This window comes from Nannospalax galili, unplaced genomic scaffold, assembly GCF_000622305.1.
Source record: "Nannospalax galili isolate Female #2095 unplaced genomic scaffold, S.galili_v1.0 scaffold139, whole genome shotgun sequence".
Classification (NCBI taxonomy): domain Eukaryota; kingdom Metazoa; phylum Chordata; class Mammalia; order Rodentia; family Spalacidae; genus Nannospalax; species Nannospalax galili.
The window spans coordinates 2,027,879-2,040,814 of record NW_008345884.1 but is presented as its reverse complement, the minus strand read 5'-3'; the positions used below and the strand labels follow the sequence as shown (position 1 = coordinate 2,040,814).

Here is a 12,936-nt window from a genome sequence, read left to right as displayed (position 1 = left end):
AAGAAGAGGTAAAACTATTACTTTCTGCAGATGATATACTCTACCTAAGAGATCCCAAAAGTTCCACCAGAAAACTCCTAGAACAGATCAACACTTTCTATATAGTGGCAGGTTATAAAATCAATCTGCAAAAATCAATAGCCTTTCTATAAACCAATAACAAGCAATTGGAGAAAGAATACAGGGAAATGTTCCCATTTACAATTGCTACAAAATAAATAAATAAAATATCTTGGAATAAATCTGACCAAAGACACCAAAGATCTCTACAATGAAAATTTTAAGTCATTGAAGAAAGAGATTGAGGAAGACACCAGGAGATGGAAGGACTTCTCATGTTCATGGACTGTAATATTGTAATTAATGACCATCCTACCAAAACCAATATATAGATTCAATGCAATCCCAATCAAAATCCCCACGACATACTTGACAGAATTAGAAAAAAATGATCCTTAAATTCATATGGAAGCACAAAAGACCCCAGATAGTGAAAAACAACTGTATGGCATAACAAAGAACCGGGCCCAGCTCAGGCCGCCTGCCATAAGGAATGGGGAATGACTTCCACATACGTGACGGCCCAGTGCAGTCGGGCATGGCAATGACAACCTGCTGAGAGATGATCTGCCCAGAGACAGATGGCCATTGGATATCATAGGACAGCATGGGAAACCATGATTGGCTAGCCAACCCCTTATAACCCCAAATGCTTCCCGGAACAAACGAGTCTGCAGCAGCTCGTCCTCTGCTTGCTTTCACCCGACTCCTGGTGTCTGTGTCATGACTCCGCGCCTCTCACCCCCATATCGGCAGGGACCCTGTGTCCCCCTCTGGCTGGCTCCAAGGGAGGACAGTAACAACTGGCGCCCAAACAGGGACCCTGCCCTTTGGCGTCAGCGAGGCACCCCCAGGCTGGTTACCGGTGACTAGGCCCCTTTCTGTTTTGTGTGCTGATGGCTGCTTGAGGGTGAGAGGGCAGCCTCCTCCCCTTCCCCTTTCCTGTGTCCATCTCCCCCTCCTGCTAGGAAGGCACACCTCGTCTCATGGTTTCGAAGCCCATGTTGGCCCCTCCCCACCTTTGGTTCGTCCCATCAAAATCATATGAGGGTCTGACCCCCTGATTTCGGAACCAAGGCAAGGCCATTAGCTGAGCCTTTGCAGAGACACTATACAGGCATACGGCCGTGGTGTAACGACCCATGGAAGTTCCCTACTAAGCACCAGGAATCCTGAACATTCTGTCTGTATGTCTCAGTGGGCCCCTACCATTGGCATCCTGATCTGCTTAATCATCACAGTAGGTCTAGTACTTCACTTCTCCACCCTTCCCCAATAAGAGGACCTCTCCTTTCCCTTCCCTCACCACCTTCTCTGTTAATGTAGGGCAAGACACGGCTGCAAGGCTCTGGGTCCCTGCCCGCAACATTCGCCCTGCCATTGACACTGGAATGGACGTGGAGAACCAAGATGTTACAGGGAGCCACTTACCAACTACGAACTCCCAAGGAGCCAATGTATAACATATTGTCAGCTATCTCTCATCCATGAAGTGTGCTTTCTTTTTCTCTATCCCTCGCAGGTTCCTCCAATACACCCTCCCTGTTGCCACTAGATGCCAGCCCAGCTATGTCGCAGAACCCCCCCATGCCTCCTTCATGACAGGCCAAACCTCTCGGGTCTTTTCACCAGGATGGTGGGTAGTCAATGACGGGTAAGACCTCAATAGTTGAGGCAACCTAAGACAGGCACCGCCGCTTGAGGTGATCCCCTGAGGCCTGGAGTCAACAAGGGTATGGCACAGAACCATGCCTCCCAGGGTCACATTTATTTAAAACAAAAAAGGAGGATATGTATGGCATAGCAAAGAACTGTGCCCAGCTCAGGCCACCTGTAACAAGCAACTCTGAGCACAAAGAGCAACACTGGGGTGATTACTATACCAGATCTCAAAGTATACTACAGAGCTATAGTCATGAAAACAGCATGGTACTGGCACAAAAATAGACACACAGATCAATGGAACATCACTGAAGATCCAAACCCAAGTACACACAATTTCAGCCACCTGATATTTGACAAAGATACCAAGAACACACAGCGGAGGAAAAGACAGCATCTTCAACAAATGGTGCTACCAAAACTGGATCTCTACCTGTAGAAGAATGAAACTAAATCCTTATCTTCACCTTGCACAAAAGTCAACTCCAAAAGGATCCAAGACCTCAATGTGAAACTGGAAATCCTGAAACTATAGAAAGAAAATATATCAGTAACTTACAAGATATAGGTGTAGGAAAGGATTTTCTGAATCAGACAGAAGTTGCTCAGGAATTAAGGCCAGCAATCAACAAGTGGAACCTCATTAAACTAAAAAGCTTCTGTACAGCAAAAGAAGCAATCAAAAAAATGAAGAGAAAAACCCACAGAATGGGAAAAAATCTTCACCAGTGACACATCTGACAGAGATTTAACATCCAGAATACATAAAGAACTCCAAAAACAAGGATTCTAAAAACAAGGAATCAAGGAAACAAATGACCCAGTTAAAAGATGGGCTAAAGATCTGAATAGAGAGTTCTCAAAAGAAGAAATAAAGATGGCTAAGAAACATCTTAGTGTTCAACATCATTGTTCATTAAGGAAATACAAATTAAAACCACCTTAAGATTTCATCTTACTCCAGTCAGACTGGCTAGGATCAAGAGAATAAATGATACCAAATGCTGACAAGGATGTAGAGAAAGTGGAATGCTCATTCACTGCTGGTGGGATTACAAACTCATGCAACCCCTATGGAAAACAGTGTGGAGAACTCTTAAAAAACTAAAAATGAACCTACCATACGACCCATTTATACCACTCCTTGGCATATACCCAAAGGACTCATCCTGTAAACCTAAATATTTACAGCCAATTTTGAAAGATGCATCTTAGCTCTGGAAATTGTTATTGAATATGTCAATGCTGTTGTAACAAAATGCTTCTTCTAGTTATGTGGTTATTAAATAAATAATTAAAAAAATTTCCTTTAAGCACTGTTGATATCCACAATCCACATATTTTGGTAACTTGGATCATTAATTAATTAGAAAATGCTGTCTCCAGAAAAATAAATGATGTGTGTTCTCCATCATATGTGTTTCCTAGCACCAAATCTTTTAAAATTCCAAGTCCTTTTAATAAGATGATGCTATATAACAATCCCTTCTGCATGAAATAACTAACATCATCATGCCTTCGGCTGAGCCTGATCACTAAACATCATCACAATTGGGCTTGTTGACAGTTGTACTTATTCACTGAAAGAGGGCCAAGCAGGGTCATTCGACCCTCACCAGAGTATCCAGCCATTCTTCGCAGCCAACTGTATGTAATTTGGCCCTAATCACACATGGCCTCCTAGATTTGGGGAGGGCTAAAGTATACAATCTGGGGAAGGCTAGGAAGAAAAGGAATGACCCATGCTGGGTAAGGCTTTCCAGTGTGCATACCCTCAGGTCATACATACACCTCAGCAACCCCTCAGTTATCTCGAAGCCTTTGAGAGGGAACTGACACTGATTCTAACCACTTCAACAGATATAAATACCTGAAAGCAAATCCTGAATCCATCACTCTAGAGTCCAGCCTTGGAAGACAAAAGAAAAATGAGAAGGAACCCAAAAGAGGGATACTTTTGAAAGCCCTTGTTAAGAAATTCCAATGGACTCTTATATGAACATGTGAAAATTAAACATAAAAATAAAATAATAAAGTCTAGAACTTGTAATGTTAATTACTTTTGCTGCCTTTACTTCTTCACATCTCCTATTCACGATTCAAGGACTTTCTTTTCCTACTAGAGATAAGAGTTATGCAATTAGGGAGTTTTTTAGATAGACCCACTGAAGGGGTACTCCAAGTGCCTCATACTGCATCCCTGCTCAGCCTGGAAGAAGACAGAGCGGTCTCCATCCCAATTACCTATTGGCAATTTGGTTAACCTCTTCAGAGGATGGTGTGATAAGAATAGGAAGTAGGATGCTGGGCATGGTGGCGCACACCTTTTATTCCAGCATTCAGGAGGCAGAGGCAGGCAGATCCCTGTGAGTTTAAGGCCAGCCTGGCCTACATGGTGAGTTCCAGAACAGCTGGGGCTACAGAAAGACCCTGTCTCAAATGACGCCCCCCGAAAAAAAAAGAATAGGAGGTAGGAAATGGCTAGGCAGTTAGGGTAAAAAAGACCCCAAAGAAAAGTAGCCAGTTTCTTGGCTAAAACTCACAATGTCCTTTGGCCTCTTAGCAACATACTCCATTCCAAAAGCCAAAAATGTCAAAAATATTTGGGGGCTTGTATCTAATCCTTAAAAGATTTTAGGGTTACCTCTTCAGAGGGGGGAATGTTACAGTATCCAAAAGTCCCATAAAAAAACATAATAATAAATCAAAGAAAAAGAAAGAGTGCATGAAGTTATCAGAAAAAAGTGACGGGGAGATATGGGAGGAGTTGGAGGGGAGGGAATGGGCATGGATTTGATCAAAACACCTTATATGCATGTATGATATTCTCAATAAATTATTCATTTAAAAAAAATAATATTAATGCACTAACTGATAAATAGGCTGGCTACCTGACAGACTCAAGGCTCACCTTCACAGACTTCCAGTTCATAGCAGAATAAGATTAAGTATCTTGGAGCATCTCAGTGCAAAGAACAAATCTACCACTCAATGGCCAGACTTAAGTAAGCAAATAAGTAAGCTGGATGCATTAGTTAATCTCTGTGGGGGGCGGGGGGCAGGGGATGCAGGGGATGGAGAAATGTTCACCAATTGGGTAGTGGTCCTTATATATATTCATTCCTGTACTGAAAAGTTTTATATTGTCTTTTATATTCAAACACATTTCATCCTTAATTTAGTAATGTTTGTAGTTGTTTTTCAATAGAATCTCTTTTTCATTTCTAAGTCTTTAAACTAGACATTATTCCATCAAAATAAATCAGCCTAATCAGTTTGATTAGTCCTTTTTTGCTTAGGACAAAGTGATAGCAATTATACTGTTTGCACTTCTATGTAGTAGTGATCATTTCAGTTTAATTACCAAAAATGTCTAGAATATCAAACACTGACATGAAAGGTACCATTTTTATTTTATTCCTAATTTTATTTTATTTTATTTTTTATGTGTATAAATGTACTACTGCCTGCATGTATGTAAATGAACCTGTGTCGTGCAATGTCCATGGAGGTCAGAAGAGGACCTCCTGAACTGGAATTGCAGACAGTTGTTATCTGTCATGTGGGTGCTGGGAATCAAACCCAGGACCTCTGCAACAGTAGCCAGTGCTCTTGACCGCTGAGCCGTCTCTCCAGCCCCTCATTCCTAATTTTAAAGAGAATGCTTCTACTGCATTTTACAAAGCATTAATTCAGTATTTAACATGGTTTAAAACTTTTTTTTTTTTTTGAGTCAGAGCTATATGCAGGTCAAATAGGTCTCAAACTCACTATGCAGTGGAAGCTGGACTTGAACTCCTGATCTCCTGATGCTCTTGTGTCCACCTCCCAAATGCTGGAACAGCGCAGGTGGCTATAGTTTCATTTTTTATTTTTTATTGTTATAAATCACAGGCTTTTGTTCATTTTCCACTATTGCTACTTATTCAAATAGATAACTTTAACAGTAAAAGCAAACAACTGGGCATTTTACATATAGGCACCATTCTAAGGGTTCTGGATACAATCGTTGATTCATTAAATGGGTCCACACAACGTGAGTTGAGAATTTTCAGTCTCATTTTATAGAGAAGGAAAAAACAAATTCAGAGACATTAAGTAATTTGCCCAAAATTATACAGCCTTGAGTCAGCCACGATGGCCTTTAATCCCAGCACTTGGGAGGTAGAGGCAGGTGGATCTCTGTAACAGATAGAGGCAAGCCTGGTCAACATGGCAAATTCTAGGCCAGCTGCAGCTACAAGGAAAGTCCCTGTCAAAAAAAAAAAAAACATAAACAGAAAAGCTTAAACTGTACTTAGATACTCCCAGATGGAGTACTGCCTGCTGTACTGGTTTTTTTTACCCTCCTAGGGAATGAGTACTAATATTTGCAATATCATGTATTACAGAACTTAATCTTACAGCAGTGAGAAGGTATTGTAAAAAAGATCCACAGCAAAGAGTCCAGCTAAATGGCTACCACAGGAGTTTAAGTAACAGTTCGATCTTAGATGTGTTGAATTGAGAATACTAAATATGGAGCTTAAATAGGAATGCTTCATGAGAAGTCAGATCTTAAGTTAAAATGAGCCAGTACAATACTACCAGCTGCCCCAAATGATCAAGAGTTATGACGCAAGTAGAGGCAAGAAATGCCACCCAGGCCGAGGACCAACGAGAAGGTATGCAAGAATGGCTCCTTAGGAAAGGCTATGGCTAGAGCAATGTAGGGAAATAGGAAGCAGTAGCAGAAATGTAAATACTACTGGAGCTTGTCTGCATATCCCTTGCATATTCTCCAGACCTAGAAAGTGCCTACCTCATAGCAGGTGCCTAATAAGTATCTATTGAATATACAGTCAAAGAGACAGGCAGCAAACCAAGAATAAAAGGAAACAAAAGGGAAGACCTTCAAGACACAACCAGAAAAGACTTTTGAATCTGAATTACTTTGTGAAATTTTGTGTTGTTTGGTGACTGGTTTTTGTTGTTGTTGTGTTATGAGAGTCTTGGTATGTAGCTTTGACTGGTCTAGCTAGCTTCCAGGTGTGTACCACACCAAGCTAGATCTGAATATTTAGTGGTCACGTAGGGATCCCAAAGAGATGAGTTTCAGTGGCAAGGGCAGAAACTGACAGCAGATACTTAGAGAAATAAATATAAGTAAAAAACAGATATTCTTTCTGAATCATACATGGTAAAAAAAAAAGAGATTAGAGAGTGGCGTGCAAGCCAAACTGAGTTATAGAAGAGTTTAACATCTTTGCAAGCTTAGAGCCAAGAATAAATAGAGGGAAAGGCTAAAAATGAAAAAAGGGAAAAGCACACACATTGGTTGTATAATGTAAATATGAGAGGGGGAAAAGAGAAGAAATCAAAAGCATTTACAGAATGATTAAGCAAAATTCAGTTTCAATCAACAAATGTAGATCTCTGGACTCTTAGTGCAACTGAGAAAACCAAAATTCTTTCTAAGACCAGAAACATTTGAATTAGGTGTTGAAATATAGGAAAAAATTACTACAAAAATTGCCCGAAATGTACCGCCAAATGATCTATATCCCACAATAACATTCACATTCAAGACATTGCTAGGAAGTTTGGGGGGGGGGGGGTGCCTGTTATTCTCATTTCTCTTATTATTGGCTCTAGGAAGCTGTCAACATCCCACATATCCGAATTAACATGAAAATATAGGAAAATGGGAGGCTGTAGAGATGGCTCACTGCTCTTGCAGAGGACCCAGGTTCAATTCCCAGCACCCACATGGCAGCTGTGAATCGTCTTTAACTTCAGTTCCAGGGGAATCCGAAGCCCTCTTCTGACCTCCGGGGCATTGTATGACATGGGTGCACTCACTCACATGCAGGCAATACAGTCATACACATAAAATAAAAATAATAAATAAAATAAAAGAAAGAAAATATAGGAAAATGGAAGACGGGTGTGGTGGTGCACAACGTTAGTCCCAGCACTCAGAAAGCAGAGGCAGGCAGATCACTGTGATTTCAAGGCCAACCTGGTCTACATAGTGAGTTCTAGGCCAGCTGGGGCTACAGGGAGACCCTGTCTCAAAAAGAACAAAAAAAAACAAAAAGGGGAAAAAAGTCAGGACTTGACTTATAATCTTAAAAAAAAAAAATGTAGTTGTCACTCACCATACCATAGCCTCTCAAAGTTGAAAGCCTTCATTTAAAAGTAACCTAATTTCTTGGAATCTAAGAAAGCACTGCAATGCTACATGCTCATTTCCAAATTGTTAAGCTAACTGTTTCATCTACATCTTGGTCCTGACCTCTAAGTGATGTTGTGCTAGAATAGAAATGAGAAATGCACCAATTCTGTTTTGCCTCCCCTCTAAATGTTCCACTTAAGCCTCTAACAATACTAGTATGTTTTGCATTATCATTTAGTGTGTACTTTGAAAAGCCAGACAGTTGTCACACATCAATAGGCTTGCCTTGACCTATACATAATATGTATGAGTGTTATGCCTGCATTTGTCTAAGTGCACCTCTGTCATGCAGTGCCTCCAGAGGAGACAGAAGAGGATGCCGGATCCCCTGGAACTGGAGTTATAGACAATGGTTAGCTGCCATGTGGGCACTGGGATTTGAACCTGGGTCTTCTACAAGAACAGCCTGTGCTCTTAACTGCTGAGCCATCTCTCCAGTCCCCGACCTATACATAATCTTGGCAGCATTTTCTTTTTCCACTTTGACACATTTACAAAACAGCTAAGGGCAGCAAAAGTTTACATGTGGATTTCTGAAGCCCTTACTGAGCCACACTGACTTTTCAAGATAGCTACAATTTGGGCTTGCTCACATGCCAACTCCAAGACAAAGGCCTGCTCTTCTTCATGAAGTACCTTTTTTTTTTGGGGGGGGGGGGTCTTTTTGAGACAGGGTCTCCCTGTAGCCCCAGCTGTCCTAGAACTATATAGACCAGGCTGGCCTTGAACTCACAGAGATCTGCCTGCCTCTGTCTCCTGAGTGCTTGGACTATGCCACCATGCCTGTGCCACATGTGCTACCACACCTGGCTATTAAGTATCTATTCTAAACATGCTGACTTTCCCCTAAATCTAATCTTATACCTTGTGCCTCTATTACTTCTAATCACTCTTCCTAGACTATAACCTACCACTGGCCATGTAACTCTCTACAAGGCTCAATCAAAGTCTATTCCTTCTGAAAGCAATCCTTATGCTCTCTGGATCTGATCTCATCAACCTCATCTTTTCACTAGCACAAAAACATCTCTATGTGTAATCACAAAACATTCACCACAATATTTGTACTGTATACAACTGGGACTTTACTATGGCAATTGTGTGTGTGTGTGACTATCTGTAATACTCTTCTTCATCCCCTTCTCTGACCTCTTGCCAGCCTTGCAAATTCCTAAGTTAGCTCTCAGTCAGCCATAAGAAAATACCAGACCAGGTGACTTAAGCAACAGAAATGTATTTTCTTACAGTTCTAGATGCTAGAAGCACATAATCAAGAGGCTGGAAAATCTGGTTTTTGGTTGACCTTCTATTACATCTTCAAATAGCTGTTCTTCCTTGCCTTGAGAGGAAGGGTAAAGAAAAGTAAGCATACAGTTTCTGATGTCCCATAGCCGTCCATCTGTCCCTCCCTTCCTTCCTTCCTTCCTTCCTTCCTTCCTTCCTTCCTCCCTCCCTCCCTCCCTCCCCTCTCTTTTTTTTCCCTTGCTTCCTTTCTTTCTCTGTCATCATTATTTTTTTTTTGAGGCAGAGTTTTACTAGGTAGCCTAGGATAGCCCTGAGTGTATAATCCTCCTGCCTCAATTGCCTGAGGTCTAGTATTATAGGCCTACACCACCACCACCACTACCACCATGGCCAGCTTTGATGCCTCTTCTTAAAAAGACAGTATTTTTATGGGATCTTTTGATCTATTTTAACCTTACTGACTTCCTCTGAAGCCTCACTTCCAAATATAGTCAGGACTATATGAGGTTAGGGTTTTGGCCTAACAGTTATGAGTAGATACAAACATTCAGTCCATCACAAAACCCATCCTCACACTTAGAGGTACTCTGTAATTGAGTACCTCTTCATCGTGGCTCCATAACAGTCAATGTTCCATAGTGGTCTATGGCCTAGGTATTGCTGGTTTTGATTGCCTAGTGTAATTACTAGCATTAGTCAAATGTATGCCTTTTAACTCGTCTTAATTTCTGAATTTACCATTGATTGTGCATTTGTCCATTTCTCCCTGTAATTCTTCCAGTGTTTACTTCACACTCCTTGAAGTACTGCCTTAGAGACACAGAGATTAAGGACTGTCAAATTTTCCTCAAGAGCAAAATGTTTCTTTTACCATTAAATGATGTCACTCTTACCAGTAATTATGATTATGATTTAAAGGTTATTTCACTTCAATTTTATGACATTAATCAGCTAACTAGTTTAGTGTGTTTCTGATATACTCCTTTGATTATGTTCAATCTGAGTAATTAAATTTTAGGTATATCACTAATATACTCTAATATACTCAAAGGATCTTTCTAAATTCTTTATTAAATCTGAGAATTTTTGTATCATGCATGTCAAGTGCATGTTGTTGACATCTGTGAATACAGATACATTTGTACTTATGCCTACCATCTTATATTTCTCCTACATTTTCGTCTTTCCTGCCTTTTATTAGAATCATTAAATTTTCTATAATGAAATATCAAGAGAATTATGCTGCAAGTGATGCAAAATAAGATGATGTGTTTTCAGCAGAGAACTTAAAAACAATAATAAAAAATCAACTAAGAGGTGAGTCTCTAGCACAGTGGTAGAACACTTGCCTAGTAGGCACAAAACTGTGGGTTCAATCCCTATCGCCATAAAAATGGAATAAATATCAACTGAAGATAAATCCTACTGGCCAGAGGGCAATCTGCAGAGTCAGTTCTCTCCTTCCACAATGTGGTCCCAGGGAAAGGACTCAGATGACCAGGCAGAAAGGCCAGCACTTTCAGAGCCTCAGTCATCTCACCAGTCCAAGTTGGCTTTTCATTACCACCATGTGGGGGCAATTCCAAGCAATGTCAACTTATATATAATGCTTTTATCATATTTTAATTTACTCTTACTCATGATTAGCAAGAAACTGTCCTCCATAATACTTTATAAAGATACAGCTTCCCTGAACTCTTACATGACCACTGATACTTACTTCCTCTTCTCCTTCATCTTCCAATTCATCATCATCATCATCTTCTTCACAGAGAGGTGGAGGTAAAGGGCCAAGAATATCTTCATCCACAGTATGAACTGGTTCTCCTACCATTTTAGGGGGTAAAGGAGGGCCAATTAACTCATCATCAGAAGAATCAGAACTGTCTTCACTGTCACTGCTGCTTGTATCCCTGAAAATACAGAAACACACACTCTTTGCTTCGGCTACTGCAGACTCTGGGCCTCTCCAGTGTATCTTTGAGAAAGAACTTCACTTTCAGGAAATCCTACCTCTCCTTTAGTTTTTCAAATATTATTAAATTTGTAACCTTCAAACATTAAGTGAATGTTCCAAGAGCTGAGACTAAAGGCCTGCACTACCACATTCAGCAAATATTACCCTATCTTATACAGGGGGTGGTGCACATTTTTGATCCCAGCACTTGGAAGACAGAGGCAGTCAAGGCCAGCCTCGTCTACATAATAAGTTCCAGGCCAGCCAGGGCTACATGTGGGCCTTCTTTGTAGTCTACAGGTGAGGCAGGGTCACCAAGGGTTCCTGATCTGCTGAGCTGCTCTTCCTGTGCCTTCCTGCACAGCTTCTCAGCTCCTCAGCTCCTCAAAGCACACTTGTCTGAACTTTCACACACCCCACCACTATGACCTTAACCTTACTTTATCTTCATCAAACATATGCTAAACTGGCTGGAGAGATGGCTCAGTGGTTAAGAATACTGACTGCTCTTGCAGTACCCGGGTTTGATTCCCAGCACCCACATGTCAGCTAACAACCAATAACTTCAGTTCCAGGGGATCTGAAGCTCTCTTCTGACCTCCATGGGCACTGCACAACATGGGTGCACTCACATACATGCAGGCAATACTCTCATACATGCAAAAAATAAAAATATTTTGGCTGGAGAGATGGCTCAAATGTTAAGAACACAGACTGCTCTTACAGAGGACCCAGGTTCAATCCCAGCACCCACATGGCAACTAACTACCATCTGTAACACCAGTTCCAGGGGATCTGACACCTTTTTCTGACCTCTGTGGGCACTGCACAACACAGGTACACTTACAAACATGCAGGCAATACACTCATATACATAAAATAAAAATATAAATAAAATAAATTTTTAAAGAAATTAAAATTTAAAATTTTTTTTAAAACATGCTGAATTATATTTGATTGGCTATTTAGTTCACTGTGATGTGTTATCCACGTCATTAAATACAACTATTCCAATATGCGCTTCATGAGGACATGGATCTTATCTGATTTGCTAACTGTTGTACCTCCACTGACTAGCAGTGCTTACCCACAGTGCTTACCCACAGAAGATGCCCAATAATTAACAGATAATAATGAATGAATGATGGAATAATTTTACATTGAGCTATGCACTCTCAAATTAACTGCCTTGTGATTCAAGTCCAAGGATAAGTCAAATGACTTTTTAATGCAAAGTCATTCAAGTCATTCAGAGCTCTAAATTAGAATGTTGATCCTTAGCAGCCATGCTAAGTTAACTGAGTTAACTAGTTCAAAAGTAAGCATTAAACTGGGAACTAAGTTGATCCCTGTTAATTTCATGGTACATTATCCAGACCTAATACTACATAAAATCTGGATGGAATGCATTAGTTCTTAAGCAGCTCCTAATTCCATTTCTGGCTTTTTGCTTCTAATGTACCCAAACCAAAAAATTAAGAATTTTTAACATATTTTCAATAGTCTGAAAAACAAAGTCCATGAAATTATGTCCAAAAATGTCTCTAGCCAGCATGGTCCACACAGTGACTTCTAGGTGGGCTGGGACTAAGGAGACCCTATGAAAAATAAGTCTCTGGTAGAAAACAATACATTCTAAAACAGGATGTAGAGCCTGAGAAACAGGAAATACCGGATGGGAAAATGTTAAGAGTCAAACATACTACCTTTTTTTCCTTTGAAAAGATTGTTTAAAAGTGGTTTTTTGCTTGTTTGTTTTTTAAGGAGTTTTGTTTTGTTCTTTTTTAAGACAGGG

The 12,936-nt window shown here is 40.5% G+C and overlaps 1 protein-coding gene across 4 annotated transcripts in view; it reads right to left on the bottom strand.

Moving 5' to 3' along the window:
- Wdr70 (WD repeat domain 70) overlaps positions 1–12,936 on the bottom strand; it is a 299,169-nt gene that overhangs the window by 272,675 nt on the left and 13,558 nt on the right. For 3 of the 4 annotated variants that reach the window (XM_008842080.3, XM_029567785.1, XM_029567787.1), the window contains exon 5: positions 10,905–11,097. In XM_008842080.3, the coding sequence (XP_008840302.1) occupies positions 10,905–11,097 (193 nt within the window). The remainder of the gene's footprint in view (positions 1–10,904; positions 11,098–12,936) is intronic. The other variant, XM_017800345.2, reaches the window with a different exon arrangement.